Source organism: Paramormyrops kingsleyae, chromosome 21, assembly GCF_048594095.1.
Source record: "Paramormyrops kingsleyae isolate MSU_618 chromosome 21, PKINGS_0.4, whole genome shotgun sequence".
NCBI classification, from domain to species: domain Eukaryota; kingdom Metazoa; phylum Chordata; class Actinopteri; order Osteoglossiformes; family Mormyridae; genus Paramormyrops; species Paramormyrops kingsleyae.
In genome coordinates this window covers 15,275,799-15,295,427 of record NC_132817.1, presented here as the reverse complement: position 1 = coordinate 15,295,427, position 19,629 = coordinate 15,275,799, and the positions used below count along the sequence as shown (strand labels likewise).

The following is a 19,629-nucleotide window of genomic DNA, read 5'->3' as shown; positions in this document are numbered from 1 at the left end:
TTGATAAGCAGTCATGGGCAGGGCCTAGTCTGGTGAGTCACGCTTTATGAGTCATTACAGCTGGGTGGAGAGTCTTACCGAGAACAGGGTGGATAATATAGAGAATGTAAAGCATGAAATGAGTAAAAGATGATTAATAAGCTCACACTGTGCCTTCATTGCTTTGGGAGGAACTGTGCAGAACTCAAACCAGCATTGAAAACTATTGGTATCATCTTTATAGAGGATCCATGTTCAGTTCAGTTCAACTGCCTCTACTCCTTCATAAACAAATACATTATAGTATGTGTTGTTTAATTCAGGAATGAAGGTCATAATAATTTAAATGTGTATTAATAAAGAAACCCACCTACCTAAAGATCACGTGACTTTTTTTATCAGTTCCTTTTCATTAACCTGTCAGCATCCGGGTATTCCAGTTTATTCACAAAGGTACAGGGCATGAAACTGCTGTGCTTGGGGGATCCGGATGGGGGCTGCAGATTGTACGTTTGGCACTTACAGAGCTGTGACCGGATCTGAAGCTGCGACAATGGATGTAAAACATGTTCTAGAAAATATCGACCAGTTTATGTTGTAGAGAAATAGATAAAAAATCATTGTAAATGGACTGAAAAGAAAGCCTTTGTTTTTATTACTTTTTGCTTTTCTTTTCTTTGCGCCTGTAAGTGGACTCTGTGCCAGAGCAGCTCTGCATATCGTGATTGTTCATCCTTTTCGTTATTTCAGCCGTAGATTGGCTGTCAGTGTTGTTGTAACTCTGGCGAGTAGTTTCTCTGCCAACACTGGACAGAAGCGAGTGCGAGGAGATTAAACACCTCGAGGCTGGATATTCACTTCCAACATGCAATCAAAATGAAACTTGCTGAGAAGTTTTGCGTAGTTTATTTAATGACGGCATTATATGCTAGACGATTATCGGTATGCGTGTGTTTAAGGGTGGTTGTGGTTTAGTATGTGACTCATGCATCTATGTCTGGCTGCATGGTATAAAATGATGGATGTGTGTCATTCATTCCCTCTTTTCTTTATTTACCTAAATGCCTCATATATCCAAAATTCCTCTTTAAATATGTTTTATATGTTTTTATATCTAACATATTTCTTGTCTTTTACTGGTTACCGGTTGTCTCTTGTGCAGCAGATTTGGTTGTGTTTAAAATATGCTTAATAAACTTGATTGACTCATTCTTGATGTTATTTAATCATATTTGAAGTCACACAAAGAAATAATAGCTCTACTGATTAGGTTTGGCTTTAATGGTTTTATCATGTAATGGGAAGCATATAGCATGCTTTGGTCAAATATTACTATGGGAATTTTTACATCTATACACTTGTTTGTTAGATTATGTAATTAACGTAACGTAAATTAAGTGGCAATTACTCAGGATGACTAATTTGCTGTACTAGTTAAATTTTATATGTGTACAAGTAAGTTCAGACTTGTATTTGTTGAGACAGAACAGAAACTCTTCTGTCCTTATACTTACCTGTCGGTAAACCAACAACAAGCCAGATGAGTAGAGAAGTTTGGTCCAGTCTGGTAAAATTCCTCCTATGATGCAAGGGAGTTATGACAAAGCAGAAATGAAAAATCTTGCATTCCTCATCAAAATCCATCCATCCATTTTCTATAAGCGCTTATCCAATTCAGGGGCGGAGGGGCGGAGCCTATCCCAGGGGCTACGGGCACAAGGCAGAGGACAGCCCGGAATGGGGTGAAAACTCACCAGTCATCAAAATCCGCAAAAGTGAAAGAACTTTCTGGAAGTGTTTGTTGTGGTGTGCTGAACACAAAACCAGCCATAGAGACAGTCGGGCTTTTAAAAGGGTAAATAAATGTTATGTAACAAGTATTATTCAGTTGAATTCAATTCATCTTTATATAGCGCCTTTCACAACAGAGTCGTCCCAAGGCGCTTTACACGGATGTGTTGTGATACATTACAACATCATTAGAGAGAGTAACACAGAAGTATTATGTAGGTATTGATATATTTCAAAGTAGCACCGTTCCTTTCACACATGGTTTTATAGTTCATAAATCAAATGGCAAAATGTGTGCACCATTGTAAATTCTGTTAGTACACATATCATCACAGCTAATCTTCAGATCTTTATATCAGATAATCTATGTGTTTATAAATATACTGTTTTGGAAGCCTGGGGACCCATGCAGTCTGGCGAAATGTCATTTATATATTCACTGACATTAACCCGATAGCAGAGAATAATAATAATATACAATTGATTTTTTTAAAAAACCTTTATATACTTGTAATGGAAGCTTAAAATATTCAGATTATGTTTATATGATTATAGCACCTGCATGTATTTCTATATGCCATTTAGTTGGTTATGTAATGCATCAGCCATTAATCCTGGCAGATATGTCACATGACATCCTCTCCAGACTGTAACTGCAGGCCCTACCATTCGGAATACTTACCATCCCCTCACTCAGACCTCAGATTTTACAATCCCACATGCAGGCAAAGGATTGAAACATAAAGTGCTCTTGTATCAATGACGCTATTAAAACTGCTTAGGACACATACTCCTTAGTGAACAACATATAATCCCTCCTGTTTGCAATTACCTTTAAATATCTCCTCACACTTTCTTGTACTCACTTCAATTGGCACCTGCTGTTCAGACCTTTTTATAATGCAGACTGCAAGATAAAGATTGGCAACTTGTAGGTTATGCATTCAAGTCCCAAGATGGGTTATAATAGGCTATAGCACTCTCTGAGAGGGGTGCATGGCTTACGCTCATGCAACAAAAATAAAACTCTTTTTAAAGTAATACATTTTAACTTAAAAACTACAACTAGTGCATTTCAAACGTGCTTCGTTTTTAATGTATAGTTTTTAATTATATTTTGCATATGCATAATGCGAAGCAGTCTTGGAATGCGTTTTGTGCAGGGACACTGCAAACACCGCTACACGCGACTGCCGCCGTGAGCCCTGGCAATATCGTTCTACACGGATATGAAGTTGCCGAGTCATGCTGATGTCGAAATCATGCAGGGAACGTCGGGTGAAATGCCTGAAGCAGGAGACAGCGCATAGTCTCGGCGTAGAGGGAGCGCTCGGACGGAGCAGGCCACGGCAATTACCGGCTATCTAAGCAGGGACTTTGAACTTAGAGCGACAGGACGCCGGGAATCGGACGTGAATATAACGGCACCCTGCTGTATCAGCGCCGATCTCGCCGCGCAGAAAGACGGCGTGGGAACCCCGTCTGCATGTTTTTCACGTTGACAGCTGCGTTGGCTTAAGCCGGGGGAAAGTCGTTCACGACGCACGAGCGCGTTTGACAAACATACTTGCTGGGCGAAATATTGGTGTCCGGATCGCGATCTCGTTTCAGGTAGGTAACGACCACCCCGCTATTTGCAGCACTTCACCTGAGTCGTAACATTTAATCGGGAAAAAGTGCGTTTCACCTACAGCAGTTTTACAGTATAATTGTCGCTGGCGGAAGATGGGGGAAGTTGTATTTTAAAGTAATAAATGGATCAGTAAAACCGAAAGTGAACAGCCTGTGCAAATATTGGCACGCAGTCCTATAAAGTTTCTGTCGACGCTGCCTATATTAATACTAATATTCTGTCTGCTGTTAATCTTCGGCTTGGAGGCGTAGCGTGTGTCATATGACATTTTTCTTACTTGCTTTTCTCATGTAACTTTTGAAAATTTAACCCATTCTGTCCATTTTAGAAGGCTGATGCAGTAGATAAATATCTTAGGTTTACTGTTGCGTTACCTAGTTAAAAAACAAAAAGTCTAAAGTGAATTAATTTTGACTAGAAAGGAATTGTTACGCTACGTTGTTCATAATTTTAAGCCTCGGAGGGCCGTTTTCTCGCACAAACCGGAGTGATTAACGGATCGTGTTTGATTCGGATCGTCGAACAAGAGGGTTTCGTATATGATGTGCTGTTAAGTGCAATTATCATCCCTAGCTTTACGTGTTTATTGCTTGATAGCAGGCCCTAAAGTACACTGACCTACACTCGGAATTTGCTGAGTAAATACGCCAGTCCGGCTTTCGCTTCTGGTGGTCCGCTGATTGTTACCCATTTTACCACCTACCCTCTAAAGCCTTTTCTTAAGTTTTATTTTGGTACTGAGTTGGATTCAAAAACAAAAGAGAAACAAAACACCATTTGTTATATATTTACCTGGCAAACGCATCAATTCAGAACAATTAATTTATACACCCAAGTTCTTTGCGGTGATTCTACCGATTCGGTTCCATTTGCATGTTATTAATCTTATTTTAAAGAAATTATTGGTTATATACTTGTTCAAAAAATATGTTTCACTATGTGTGCAAGTTGAAAGTAACAGGACTGAGTGTTATCATAAAATCAGCAAATTCTTAGTCACGTCACCAAACCTAACAGTATGACAACACTGAAAACATATAGGTGTTTTATTAATAAATGAATAAACTAAATCTAAGAAATAATTTGGGTAACAGGACTGAGCGTTGAGTTTGACTGCCTCACCAAAAATATAGGGAAAGGAAGAGAACTTCCCTTTGGTTTTCGGGTGGTCTTCAGGCAACTGAGATCGATGATGGAAGTTCCAGCTGAATGTGCCACTTGTGGAATGTGCCAGATTTTTTAGGGCCAGAAAAGTAATAGGGTAACAGGACTGAGTGAAGTCCTGGGGACACAATTAAAACAGTGTATTTTACGTAGCATATTATCGATTTAATCTAAGGAAAATAGTTAAAGCATAAATGGGAAAAATCATTATAATAAAAAAAATTAGATTTGAATTTTTTTAATCGTTATATTTCACGGTGTTCTAGATAGTTCTCATTACTGTTTTACATTATGTATGTTAAATGGGCAATGAGGACACTGCTTGATAAGAACATGTATTATAAAGCTACTGCTCATGCATTTTTATATATACAGTCCCATAACGATTCACTCGGTGATAAAATCACTCTACACTCAACCACCTATTTTAAATCAGTTTTTAAATGACCTGTGGCATTACTAAGACCAAATGAACAGACAAAGAAAAATCTATTTGGCTCTACACAGCGCTTTTCTTCCGATTGATCTAATCAAGCACACACATACCTGTGTGACCACCTATGCTTTCGCAGTTGCTTCTGAGCCAAACTTTGTTCCTACAGCATGTCTGTGATGGTCACTGATGCACTTGGTTATGATCCATTTGCCAATGCACTGTAAGTACAGTGTTTATGCAGGAACTAAATGATGTTTGTTTTTTTTTGTTTTTTTTCTTGACAACCAAGTTCAACTAGCAATACTTAGTCTGTGCTTTGAGTTATTGACCCACCCGTTTAAATTTAAACGTCCTACATTGTTACAATGTCCTGATGGTCGAGTTACAGCCAACCTGACTAGTTTTAAATGCAAATATAATTTTTCAGGTGCCTTAAGAGAACCTGAATCGGGCTGTAATTTAATCCATTTCTACAAGTTGGTATTTTTACTGATGCACTTGTGATTTAGTACAAACTCAGAGGTGCGCAGAACCTCCAAACTGAAAACCTGCCGGAATCTGGTCTCGACTTCAGCTCCTCAACCAAACTACTGCTAACACTCTAGCCTTTGTGAGATAAGGGCTGTATTTGGCCAGCAGAAATGAAATCTCCTTGTGTGTGCGATCTCCTCCAGTAGCTGCATGTGTTAGGGTTCAGTTATAGGTCTACAGTGGGCTGGCAGCGTCAAACGGCACAATGGGCCGGATAGGAGGCTGAGACTCCCCCCGGGCTATGGATGCAGTAGCTCTGTGTCCTGCAGTGGATCACAGCTCCTTTAGGCTGAACTGCCTGATCGCTGCAGTCAGGAAACTCAAGACGGCAGCTTTTCTGCAGGATGACTGACGGCAGCCTTTCAGCGGCGATTGTCCGCCGTTCCGGGTCGACTTTCCTTTAAAGCCCTGGTCCGCTGGGTCTTGCACAGGGTACGAGTTTAAACACTAGTCAAGAGAATAGACAGAGCTGCATATTTACTGAAGTCGTCCGTGAAAACCATCTTGGCGTACTGGCTGGTGACAGTTTTTTTTTATATTCCAAAAAGGCGAAATATATATATATATATATATATATATATATATATATATATATATATACAGTATACACATACACACATACAGACACACACACACACATATATATATATATATATATACATACTGTATATATAAAAATATAGCACTAATAAGCTAGATGGTTAAAATGATGCCAGTTTGATCATTCTGAAGCCCTGCTGTGGGGAGCGGGCATTAGCGCTGGGGGAGAGCTGGCTCTGAACCCCAGTGGGGGGGGAGGGGCTGCTTTGATGTGCTCTGTTTTAGTTCCCTTGCAGTTTGCAATTGGCTTAAACCAATATAACTCCAGTTTTGTTTCTCCCATACATAAAAAGATAAAAAGCAGCTTAGCACATAGTGGCTGTTTGCTGAGTACTTGGTGAGCTGACAGAGAATTGGTACAAGTTATTTTCTTTTTTTGGGGGGGGGGGGGAAGCAAGATGGTCGAATCTTATCTGGGCAGTTGGCTATTATTTTTTTCTTCCTCAGTTTTTTTTTTTTGTGTATTTTAATTAGAAAAGCCATTATACGGTTTTCTTGTACCTGCTATTCTGGCCAGCCTCAATTTCTGTGTGTGTGTGTGTGTGTGTGTGTGTGTGTGTTTCATGCTCCCAGTAACTGGAGGTTTATTGGCTTGTTTTCTTGCTCCTCCCCCCCCCCCCCCCCCGACCAGAGAGCACTGTAATGGTGAAAGGGAAGTGAGAGTGAATGTGCTGATTTTTTTTCCAGACGTTGTACGGCACTCGCACAAACACAGAAATGATTTTCCTCCTTATAAGCATTATCCATAAACTGGGAACACACGGTGGTACATGATGACGTTTTAAAGGCATTTGTTTTAATCAGATAAAATGGTGTCGCTTTGTTTACACTCAAAATAAGGTCAAAAGCTTTGATCCAGCTGGTACGATAAGCTGGTACAGTAAGTTCGTAGTTCACCTGTCCACATGACATAAATTTTGTCATCAGAAGCGACCATGCTGGCTGCGCACGTGCAGCCCAGATTTTACGTCCCGCAGACTTGTTGCGCATCGATGCACGTCCACTGTGCATGCGCAAGGAATTATTAGTCTGCTGGTCTGGTGGAATATAACTGCTGTATGCATGCAGTGACCGTCTGCGTATGTGGACAATGTCCCTAAATGTTGAATCTAAGCAAAATGATCTGTGCACTTGCCCATGCGCCATCTGCAGCTGCACTTGGACAAGTGGAGCATGAACTGTGCTTTAAGCAGAGAGTGCTGAACTTGAAATGCGGGATTTTATAAATTAGTAGGCTGTAGCACTAATTAATCCACAGACGGGTCCACAATCTTGCTCCCCTCCAGCTCCCGGTAGGAGCCAAGATGTGGACCGTCTTGGGGTCGGTCCCCGAGGACCGGATTGGGAAACGCTGTTGTAACCCTACTTCCTTCTTCTCTAGGTTGATGGTCCTCCATTCGGATCTGCAGACGTCTTGTCCTGTGGCTGGAGGTCAGTTTTCATAACCTGTGACTCTCACCACATGTGAGGAGGTACCACAGAGGATGCTGGGAAGAGCCCCCGGTCTGATGGAAGTCTTTTAAAAAAGACTCTGCTGATGTGCCTCGCTGCAATAAAGTCGGGTTTTCTTGAGTATAAAAACCCACCAGCTTTATCATTGGTCTAGGGAAGAATCTCCAGGCTTTTCTGCTCCAAGTACAGGGGGTCACTGGGTCTGGAGCCCCTTCACCCATGTGCCACCTTTTGTCCTTGTCCTATGGTTTCTCCGTTTGGTCCGGCAGATGTGTGCAAAATGTGCGCTGGGCTCTCAGGTGTGAACTGAGCTGGTCTTCTGAAGCAGGGTGAGGTACACAACCTGCTCGGACCTCATCTCCAAAGAACACCCCCCAATCAAATCCCGCCACAGTGATCAGGGCTTAAACAAGCGGCCTACTTCCTAGCCCGCCCTGACCTGCCTCAGAGCCAAACCGATTTCTCTGTGTCAGCTTCCTACTCCTTCTTATCTAACCACACTGAGGACTGTGGAGGTACAAAGGGGAGGATGATATGTATGAGGAAGAAGAAGCCCACCAAGGACAAGGACTTCTCGGCCATCGCCGTCCCGTCCATGAGGGGCGAAGGCTACCTGGACTACAGAGTGGAGAGCCACCCCTCGCAGGCCCTGCAGATCATGGAGGAGCTCCGACACCACGGCCTGCTGTGCGACCTGGTCTTGCACGTCACCTACAAAGGCTCCTGCGTGGACTTCAAGGTGAGGAACTCACGGGATTGGCGTGGTGTGACTGCAGGAACCGTTTGGCCAACAACATCACGGGTACCCTGCAATTTTAGTGCAAGACTGAGCATGAACATCCCCACGTGAGACAGAAAGTCTCTCCACCAAAACAACCAAAGCTCAGGAAAGGAAGCTGTGTGCTCGAGAGCTTGTAATTAACCGAGAGCTCCCATAATCCTCTCTCGTTGTGTTTTTCAGTTTTTCACTCTACACATTCTATATTAAAAATATGTTGTATATGTTATATACACAGATGAGCCAAAACCCATGTGAGGCAAATTATGTTGACTATCTCGTAAAAACGGTGCATGTTAAGGTCTGGGTCCAAGACTCTTTAGCAGGATGTGAATGAAGGTTAATCCGCCTGGCATCCCAGGGTAGTGTATGACTCAGCAGGTTAGGACCTGGTACGTTTGGTTGGAAGTTTGCTGGTTCAGATCCCAGTGTCTGCAGAGTGATGTCACTGTTGGCCCCCTGAGCAAGGCCCTAAACCCCCAGGGACCGCCTGACTAAAATTTTGAAAAAAAAATGATGTGACTATGGTTAAAGCCATCACTATACTGAATGCTGCTAAGCTGACAATCTGATCCAGTGCACCTTCATGTTTACAGTACAGTCTCATGGTTTCAATTAAGTTGGACTCGTTGCTTAATGTTAGTGCTGCTATTTTCAAGTGCAACAGGCGAAAAGTGCAATATCTTTAAACCATGGGGTATGACTTCTTTATCGTGCTGGTCTGTTTGTTTATTTATTGTTTGTCTATTTATTTGATGTTTTATTGTTACTATGTGACTGTGACTGCTGTTTGGATGTGACACTGGAGAGGATGCACCTTTTAAAATTCCGTTGCTGTGGAAACGACGACGACAATAAAGCATCAGAATCTGAATCGGAATAGTTAAATGGATCAAAGGTCTGAATGTAACTGAATGCTCTTCTCCTAGGTCCACAAGGTGGTCCTGGCCTCATGCAGCCCCTACTTCAAGGCCATGTTCACCAATGACTTCAGGGAGTCGCATGCCTCTGAGGTGACCCTGCCGGACGTGTGCCCCCAAGTGGTGGGCCGGCTGATCGACTTCGCCTACACGTCGCGCGTGACGGTGGGGAAGGCCTGCGTGCTGCACCTGCTACTGGCCGCCATGCGCTACCAGATGGCGGACGTGGAGCGGGCCTGCTGCGACTTCCTGGCCAAGAACCTGGAGCCTGCCAACGTCATCGGCATCGGGCGCTTCTCGGAGGAGATCGGCTGCAGCGAGCTCCACCTGCTCAGCCGGCAGTACATCAACACGCATTTTAACGAGGTGGGCATCTCGCGTCCTCGCCGCCCGCTGCATGCCAGCGGACGCCTTAACGAGGTGGGCGCCTGGATCCGCGCGGCCCCCGCCGCCGCTGGCTGCGTCTGCGCAGCTGACAGTGTGTTGACACGCACGCTGATGAGCCTCTGCTTATGTTCCCGCCAAAGTTGCCGAGGCTGCATTTTGCAGAGGAAGCTACTTTGGCTCTTGGGAATTTCGTCAGTTTTTCCTGAACAAAATGTCCCCTCCTATTGAAACGGGCCTCATCATCCAAGCGGTGGCTTTGCCATTTCTCGTGGCTTTAATGACAATAAATTTACCCACCTTTGTCATAGGAATCAAACAATAGAATTTGCATGTTTTGAGGTTTTTCTCAGTTACATTTTTCATTACAGACAGAGGTGGAAAGTTCAGGTCTAGAAAGTAAAAATCCAAACCAGAACAGTGTTACACCATAGTTCCCTGACGGTACAAGAAAACTGCACTGTGGATTGACTTAACGACAATCTGACCCACATGTTTGTGAAAACTCATATATATATATAACTCATTGTATAACTGAAACAAGACATCACAGCAGAGGATGTAAATACGTCTGTGGTAGTTCACGGACGTGTAGCTATTAGAAAACGCTTTGGAGTGGAACGGCGACCTTATGGTCAGTCACTTCTGATCTGGGAGCTTAGCTTGGGGTCTCTGTGCCGCATCTGATGCGCTGGTCGGCCCTGTGACTTCACCGTTTGACTTCCAGTGCAGATAACATGCAGGGTTGTTGGCTGGAAGGTAAAGGTGTTGGGCCAGTACTGATACTGAGATATGACAGATTTAGAAACGCATGCGAGTAGCATATAGTCGTCGTTAGATTAAAGTTGTAGGTGTTCAGTCTGTATTTATATGCTGCTGTGAGAGTTGCTGCTCAGTGCTCATTTATATATACAAAGGATTCTATTTTCTCTTTCTGTTTGCCTTTATTCCTGAAGTGTTTAACAACATTCCTGCAGTCCAAGGCTCAGATCTGAATGGCAAATATGAATCAGCTCGGTAAGATTAACGAGTGCCTGACCGTTTAATGCCATGAGTAATGAGAAGGATTGAAATCTGTCCAGAACTTAATGGGAGACATAATTTCTTTTGGAATGCGGTGATATATTTTAGGTTTGGCCAAAGTCCTGCTTTAGAAGCACATCTTGTATAAGGTGTCGGACCGGCCAGATATCTGTCAAGTGACGTCAACTCCATTATCGTCTGTGTTGTTACCACATAGCAACAGAATATGAATGTGGATCATGTCAGCTGCCTGATACAAACCCCCTGCCTCGTGCATTATGGTGTCTAGAGCCCCCCCCAGTGACCCTGTTATCAGACACACGGTGTGGGAGATAGATCGTTAAGTGCAAATCATTATCATTTTTCCTTTCTATGTTCTTTTTTTTCCATTTCTCATGTCAGTTTGACTCACCATCACTCCTTATCTGAGGATTCAGAAAGCTGTCAAGGAAAATATTTGTTTGTTTTGGAGTAACCCTGGGGTACATAGTGACCTGGGCGTCATGTTTGTCTGCAGGTGACCAAAGAGGAGGAGTTTTTCAGTCTGTCACACTGTCAGCTCCTGAATCTGATCAGTCAGGACAGCCTGAAGGTGCTGTGTGAGTCGGAAGTCTACAAGGCCTGCATCGCGTGGGTGCGCTGGGACGTGGAGGGCCGCGCTCAGTATTTCCACGCCCTGCTGGACGCCGTGCACATCTACGCGCTGCCGCCACGCTTCCTGAAGCACCAGCTGCAGTCCTGCCCCGTGCTTAGCAAGGCCGACTCCTGCCGCGACTTCCTGTCCCGGATCTTCCAGGAGATGGTGCTACGCAAGCCGCAGCCGCTGCCCCCGGTGCGGGGGCCCCAGCTCATCTACGTGGTGGGCGGGTACCGGCAGCAGTCGCTGGGGTCCTTGGAGGCCCTGGACCCTCGCTCCGGCTCCTGGCTGCAGCTGGCCGGCATGAGCGCCCCCAGCAGCGGCCTGGGGGCCTGCGCGCTCTTCGGCCTGCTCTACGCCGTGGGCGGCCGCAACCTGCCGCAGCAGGAAGGCGCCGAGTTGGGCTCGCTCAGCTGCTACAACCCCATGACCAATCAGTGGACGGAGCACAGCCCCATGCAGACCCCCCGTAACCGCGTGGGCGTGGCGGTCATCGACGGCAGCATCTACGCCGTGGGGGGGGCCCACGGCTCCACACACCACAACACTGTGGAGAAGTGAGTGGGGTGTTTGTGGGGGGTGGGGGGGGGTCCTTGTAGTCTCTGTTTATCGACTCTGCTAGACCTACAGGGGGAGCAGAAATTCTGACGGTTTATCGCACCTTTTCACCAGTGCGCATTTTTCACAAATGAATAGAAAGCAAAAATAACACATCAATAAAACAGTAATACTTTTAATTTCACCCTTTATTTGAAAATTTGCACGTTTTTCTCAAACAAATAAAAAGCAAAAATAATACAACAATACTAAAATAATACTTTTATTCTTACTCTTTACTTGATGGATTATTATTCATCTTCATTTTATTTTACGTGTACATTAAAATACTGCTGTTATATAAGGGCGTAAATGTCGCTCTCATTCAGGCGTTTGCTTGTGTCAGCCCTTGCTGTGTGATCATACAGGTTTTTTCACAGTTCATAAAGTACCTGACGAGGACAGTGTGCTGACATCACGGCGGGGGCCGTTAGCCACAGGTAGCTGGCTGGGAAGATTATGAGGTCGTTATTGGGTGGTATTTTAGCATCGCACCCGTCAGGCGGCTTGTCAGCGGCCTGGACGTTTCGCAGAAAGTGTTTTCCTCACCATCGCCGTCTGTGTGACCGAATCTGTTCTCAGGAAGGATGTTCTAGGCCTGGATCACCGTGGCCTTTTGGCCTCTCGCACGGCGTCTCTCTCGGGGAAGCGCATTGCAGGCGTACGGGCTGCAGACAAACGCCTTTCATTAAAAACCAGACTAGCTCCCCAGGGGCAGGTGAGCGATTGTGCCAAACCTGCAGGACATCGAGGGTTAAAGGGACACGACACTTCCTAAGTGTGGACTGTGTCACATGGTCTTGTGTGATATAAGAACTGTTGAAATGCTTTGTGCTAAATGGACGGGCTTTAATAAGCAAGACCCTCCAATGCACTGTGGTTCTTGTGATTGATAACTACTGATACTGCCACATCACAGCTTCCAGTTTTGCAGAAGATTGTCCTAAGGACGTGATCCCGGACAGTTCTGCAACTGACAACACGCTGCACTTAGTCGTGGTTAAAAAAGGCCACGTTGTTCTGAATGTAGTCAGTAAGGCTTCTGGGTTTTAAGCGGAGTCTTAAAGACAGTGCATGGTTAATCTCCAGCCTGTTACAGGTTCATAGCTGGCAGACTGGGCGTGTCACAGTGACTCAGGCGGAATGTGCCGCAGCTGCTTACTGGTGTATGATCTTGGATCTTTCATCTCTGGGAGAATTGACTCGCGTCGGATTTGCTACGTCGGTGGTTCCGGAATCGGAGCGTCAGGGACACCAGGGATAGGAGATTCCCGAGAAGAAGATGGCGTGGCTCATTCTCGTGTTCGTTAAACAGAGGCGCGCTAAAAGCCACTGGAGTCTGGAGAAATTGCCCAATATTTTTTTGACGCATCATTTCAATGACACTTCAGAAGATACTTTTTATCGATTTTACATTTATTACGGTAAAGTGATAAATCAAACCAGCCTTGCAGATTCCTGACAATTTGCAGGTGAAGAGTTAACAGAGCAGCTGCTCTTAACAGGATGGATCCCTGACTTTAGTCCTTTAAAGGCCGAATGTTCGGTTGTCACTTAGGGGTCTCAACGGACTATGAACCGCGGGTTTACTGGTGGAGAAGCAGAGCTGAATCGCGACGCCATGAAAAGGTGTGAATCCAGATGATGGATTCTTATGCTCCCCCCCGGTCTGTCTGGCAGGTACGACCCCGAGACGAACCGCTGGGCGTTTGTGGCCCCGATGTCGGTGGCGCGACTCGGGGCAGGCGTGGCGGCGTGCGGCAACGTGCTGTATGTGGTCGGCGGCTTCGACGGCGAGAACCGCTGGAGGACGGCGGAACGCTACTACCCGGAGACCAACTTCTGGCAGCCCGTGGAGGCCATGGCGACCGAGCGCAGTGGCCTTGGTAAATGGGGGGGGGGGGCTTCCTCGGGGTTGGTGACACCTTCACAGCAGAGTGCGTCTTGGTGTGCTAACAGCAGTGACAGCTCCTGGATAAGACATTAACGATGGCTGAGGGGTGAGAGAGGTGGAGCAGGTACAGGAGGGGTCATGTGGTTATTTCTGTGAGCAGCGACACAGTAGGAGGGCTTAGATATCCTGGCAGCTTGGAGGGCACAGCACTTGAGTAGGTAAAATTGGACAAGGAGCACAGGATTTCTAGTTACTGTCCATGAGTAAGGTGTTAAACCTGAACCTTGTACCCCTGTCCATGAGTAAGGTGTTTAACCTGAACCTTGTACCCCTGTCCATGAGTAAGGTGTTTAACCTGAACCTTGTACCCCTGTCCATGAGTAAGGTGTTTAACCTGAACCTTGTACCCCTGTCCATGAGTAAGGTGTTTAACCTGATCCCTGTACCCCTGTCCATGAGTAAGGTGTTTAACCTGAACCTTGTACCCCTGTCCATGAGTAAGGTGTTTAACCTGAACCTTGTACCCCTGTCCATGAGTAAGGTGTTTAACCTGAACCTTGTACCCCTGTCCATGAGTAAGGTGTTTAACCTGAACCTTGTACCCCTGTCCATGAGTAAGGTGTTTAACCTGATCTCTGTACCCCTGTCCATGAGTAAGGTGTTTAACCTGAACCTTGTACCCCTGTCCATGAGTAAGGTGTTAAACTTGAACTGGTGATGTGAAAAATGTCCACATCCTTATGCATTACATCAAGTGTATAAACTTATGTTGCCCTGGGTAAAAGCTTAGAAAAATTACGCTAAGACAGCAGGTTGAAGGAAGGCAGTAAAATGTAATGATCCTATAAAACCTGTTTTAAAGCCACTGTGCTCTCACTGTGTGTGTGTGTGTGTGTGTGTGTGTGTGTGTGTGTGTGTGTGTGTGTGTGTGTGTGTGTGTGTGTGTGTGTGTGTGTGATGTATATATTACATTGTGAAAAAAATCTGCCGTTTTGACCATTAGCCGTTTTTTCAAACCTCACAAGGGGAAACTCAGTTGTATAAAAACCTGTAATCATAAAACTTTAAAAGTCTTGTACTTAGTTTCATTACTTATGGTTAAAGTTGTCATTGTTGGGATTATGGTTTTTCCCATAGAAATGAATGGACAGGCCCCACAAAGATGAGTACAAATGTGTGTGTGTGTGTGTGTGTGTGTTCTGAAGGGCTGGTGTGCCTGGATGACCACCTGTTCGCGGTGGGGGGGTACGACGGCAGGATGCAGCTGCAGTCAGTGGAGCGCTACAGCATCGCGCGGGATGTGTGGCAACCCGCAGCTCCCATGATGCACTGCCGTAGCGCCCATGGCGTCGCTGTGCACCAGGGCCGGATCTATGTGCTGGGTGAGTGTCAGGGAAGACCTGTCGACGGGCCAGACATCAGGGGCTTCCTGAAACACTGCATGTAAGTGCAGTGCCAGCAGGGGGCATAATGTATATCGAACTAGGCCGGCAAACGGGGAGATTTTCTTATGCTGATTGAAGATACCTGATTGGAAATTCAATAAACTGTCATGTTTAATAGTGCTTCTCAATTTGGTCCATGGGGGCCCACTGACAGTCCACGTTTTTGCTACCACCAGGAGCTGGGAGGGAGCAAAAATGTGGACTGTCCAGTGTGGGAGCAAAAATGTGGACTGTCTGGGGGGTCCCCTGAGGACTGGCTTGAAAACACTGGTGTATAGAGTTTGTGACGTCATCGATTTGTTTAAATGCCACCAGTTAAGGAAAACTGTAGCATTCGAGTCTTACTCCAGTGCCTTGTCACCATGGTTTCAGGTGGTTTCAACCAGGGAGGGTTCCTGTCCAGCGTGGAGTGCTACTGCCCAGATCGCGACGAGTGGACATACGTGACGGACATGCCCACGGGGCGCAGCGGGATGGGAGTGGCCGTTACCATGGAGCCCTGCCCCGGCAACCTACCAGAAGAAGAGGAAGTGGTGGATGGGTGACCAAAAAGAAAAACATGTTCTCAGATAAAGGACTAACCCTCCTGACCAGGGAAACGACTGAGCTCCTATGAAGACACTCTGATAAACAACACACTGGTGCTACGCCATCAAGCTGCACTTGCTCATTTCCTGCAGTCCAAAAGTTTATTTTTGCAGAGTTTTTAAGACATAATATATAACCTCAAGGTAGTAACTTATTTTTATTTACAAAATATCAACAAGTCAATAATAGTTGTTTGATGTCCTCAAAACCATTTGCAGTGAAAATCCGACGGCTGTCCAGTGGATACACCTGAACTTTGGGGGTGACGATTACTGCAGTTATGGACACAGCACACTTACTATGTTTATTTGTATATTTACTCTGGGGGGGGAAAGAAAAACTGAAGTAAAAATTTCTCAAGTCGTGGAAATTAATTCAGACTTGTTTTAAATGCTGGATACCTTTGTAAAGACACAGGAAAGTCTTGGTAAGCTTCTTTTAGCTGATTTACCCGCAGAGCCTGATGCTTTATTTTAATTATTTTTTTTTTTTACCTATTTATGATTTTTTTTATTGCAGAAATTCACATTAAGTACCTTGCTCAAGGGTACTACATCAGAACAACTCCTATGGTCTTAACTAAACTGCAGGTCTGGTGTCCGTAACCATCATGCCATGGAATAAGCCCCCCCCCCGATTTTCAGTTCGTTGCCTTAGAATTTGAAGTGAAAGTCATTGTCCTCTGCATTTAACCCATATGTGACGTAGGAGTGGGCAGCTATTATGTAGGAGCTGGGGAGTAGTACCTTGCTGGTCAGGGATTTGAACCAACAACCTTTCAAGCACAAGCACATGACTTTAACCATTACGCAACCATTCCACCTTACAGGGCTGACTACAATGTTGCGCACTTTGTATGTACAATCCATCAAGACAGCTGCTTGCTTTACACACTGCACATCACGCACCCAAGAACCCGTAACTATGAAAAAGCACTCCATTTTGTCTTGTGCAATCGCTTAAATTCTTTATGAGACTAAAACATTCAATGGTGCGCTGATTACAATTACAACCATGTTTTTTGCCGTGGTGTGTGAACGCGAGGTGGATATTTAGAGTAGCATGATGGCTCAGTGGGTTTAATGTTTTGCCTTGTACCTATGGAGCTGAGGGTTTGAATCCCGTCTCTCTTGAGTGGGGAGTTTTCATTTTCTCCTGGTGCATTCCAGCTTCCTTGAGTTTCCTCCTGAAGGGGAATTGGTGTCTCTATATTGCCTGTAGTGTCTGGGTGTGTGAATTTCTTTGCGTCAGGAAGGACTGGCATCCTGTCTCCCTCGTGCTGAGTAGGATAAGTTCTAGCTTGGATGGATAAACATTTAATTATTTTAGCTGCGTGGTTTGTTTGCCACCACTAGATGGTGCTCGATTGCTATAATTTCTTTAGACGCACCCCTTGCCGAAATTCATAATGAAGAGGTTCAGCTAATTAAGATTATTTCATTCACCATTGCAATGCCTCTTGTTTCAACGGTGATAGTATATCAGTGTTTTGATAACCATTTCAGCACCTTCACAAGGGATTGTTTTTCATGCCTGACGACATCTGATCCCCTTGTCTAATTTTGATAGTGTGCCAAGTTAGTCATTGTTTTCCTCTGTAGTAACATGTTTTTTTTCCCCCCCACTAGTACTAAGTTACTCTCAGCAGTTGATAACTCTCTGCCTCCATTTTTAAAATAGGCAATGAATAGCACTTTTGGTTTGGTGATGTCAGGCAGTCTGGCTGAGGCACCAGTTAATCCACCCCCTGGTGAATCTTGTGTCCCCCCCGGAGAAATTTCTGTATATGGAGTGATCGGTCACGCCCTCCATGTGACTCTAAACAAGCAAGCTGCGAACTCCAGCGCCTGGTGCAGCAGAAAGGTGTTCTGTGATATTTCTACAAATCATTTTTCGGAAGGATCACCACGAGTACGACGCTCAGACGTGCTCCTTAATAATCCGCAAAAGTAACAGCAGTATGTTTTCCTAATTCTTGTACTTGCAAATATCCTTGAAAAGATCCCTAGATTCTCCTAAATAAATGTATTCAGCTATAGAATCGACTGAATGTGTAAGTCACCTAAAAAAAACTGATTAAATAAAGGAATAATTGTATCAGTAATAATAACAGTGCTTAAAATTTAAAGTAGAATGTCTCACTCATACCAGGGTGGTAGGTTAGTGTGGAAATTGAAGTTGCTATGGAAACTGTAAACTATGTCCTGTCAGGCTGAGGAGCCCCTTTTTGATCTTTGGGCCAGACAGTCGCATCCTACCTGTGAGCCACCGGCTTGTCCTCATGGAACTGAAGGGGAGGTTAGAACGGCAGGCATGCCATCACCCATAATGGCAAGTACACCTCATGAAATTACTCAGTAGAGGGTGTCAGGGGGGCGGGGGGGGGGGGGGCATAATTATCACTCCTTGTTGACAGGAAGAGCCTTGGGGAGGGGTCACAGCTGAGCGGAAGGCCACAGGCAGGTGATGTAGCGATCGCATGGGAGGGAATGGTGGGTTGGGGGGGGGTGCAGGGCATAGTCCATACCCCAAGCATCAGACTAGTTATATAATCTGAACACCCCCCTCACTGCTGCACTCAAAAGCAAGCATCAGGAAACAGAGACTGGGGGCCTTTATTTACACCCTGATTAGCAGAGATGGGCTCCGTTCTGTTTACTGGATATATCCTAATTTACTCTTAGCAGACTCAGAACATGCCATAAACATGCATGCATGCCATAAACATGCATGCATGCCATAAACATGCATGCCATAAACATGCATGCATGCCGCTTATAAACGACTCGTCCAGGACGGGGTCAGAGGGAATCTAAGCTTCTCCCCGGAAGCACAGGGTGGGGGAGACTGTGGGCGGGATGTGATCCCATGAAGGAGCACTCTCTCACGGAATGGGTGGTTTGCAAGCACCAGTTCACCTAACCTGCAGGGGGAAGCCTGAGTGCAGCAACCAGCATGGGAACTCCAGACGCACAGAGCCAGGGGGTTCAAACCCACAACCCTAGAGGAGTGAGCGTATAGTGCTGCCCACTTAGCCATCGTGCCATAACAAACATGCCTATTTATGCTACATCTTCCCACACTTGAAGCTGTTATTCCTTGTTACATTTTCTTATGTCTGTTTAAATCTATGTCAGTCCTAGCAAAGTGAAAAGAGGGCGTTGACCAAAGACTAAAAGACAAGCACTGGTTGTTTTGTGCACCCCTCTGCTGTCACAACAATGCCCCGGAGAATTGCAATCTGAATGATGATGAACTTGATTATAGAGCAGAAAGTCGATTTGGGTTCAAAATGCCTGCAGTTCCTCTGGCTACAGAAAGGGGGAGCTAGGGAGCCAGGTTTGTGAGCACCACTTCCGTTACTGGGCAAACTCTCCTGGGGGGCTGAAAGGCACTGCCTGGGCTACTGTGCCCGTGTCCCCCAGCAAGAACACAGCACTTCTCTCTTATCTACCCGGACCTGCTGCTGGAGACGGCCTGCGGTGCATTAAACAGCCAGGGCCTCGGAATACGCATAACCCACTGGAGATGACTTCTGTGAGGAGGGTAATGAGAAGAGAGTCTGCGAGGAGGGGAGGGGGGGGCGTCTGGGGGTATGGGTGGGGGAAGGGTTGGTTTGAGGAGAGAAAACATTTTTCTCACAGCAAAGCTTGTGTGTCACTCTCAGGATGTGGAAATGCTGTTTCCCTGCAATGATTGCTTCCTACCATCCTTATCATTGTTTGATTTTAGCAGCCACTGTCCCGCCTGGCACTTAAAACCGTAAGGAAATTACAG

At 45.4% G+C, this 19,629-nt stretch overlaps 1 protein-coding gene across 1 annotated transcript; it reads left to right on the top strand.

Moving 5' to 3' along the window:
- The first annotated feature begins 2,930 nt into the window (after positions 1-2,930).
- Positions 2,931-17,897, top strand: keap1a (kelch-like ECH-associated protein 1a). Its single transcript, XM_023797986.2, has 7 exons — positions 2,931-3,381; positions 7,516-8,325; positions 9,294-9,650; positions 11,209-11,885; positions 13,606-13,811; positions 15,025-15,201; positions 15,637-17,897. The coding sequence occupies exons 2-7, from the start codon at positions 8,116-8,118 to the stop codon at positions 15,807-15,809; spliced, it is 1,800 nt and encodes a 599-aa protein (XP_023653754.2). The 5' UTR covers positions 2,931-3,381; positions 7,516-8,115; the 3' UTR covers positions 15,810-17,897.
- The last annotated feature ends 1,732 nt before the right edge of the window (positions 17,898-19,629 follow it).

Bases quoted from the DNA above. Each gene is read 5' to 3' on its own strand.
- keap1a (XM_023797986.2), top strand. From the start codon at position 8,116: ATGATATGTATGAGGAAGAAGAAGCCCACCAAGGACAAGGACTTCTCG. The intron at 9,651-11,208 runs GTGGGCATCTCG...GTTTGTCTGCAG, and splicing joins TCAACACGCATTTTAACGAG to GTGACCAAAGAGGAGGAGTT. The intron at 11,886-13,605 runs GTGAGTGGGGTG...TCTGTCTGGCAG, and splicing joins CACCACAACACTGTGGAGAA to GTACGACCCCGAGACGAACC.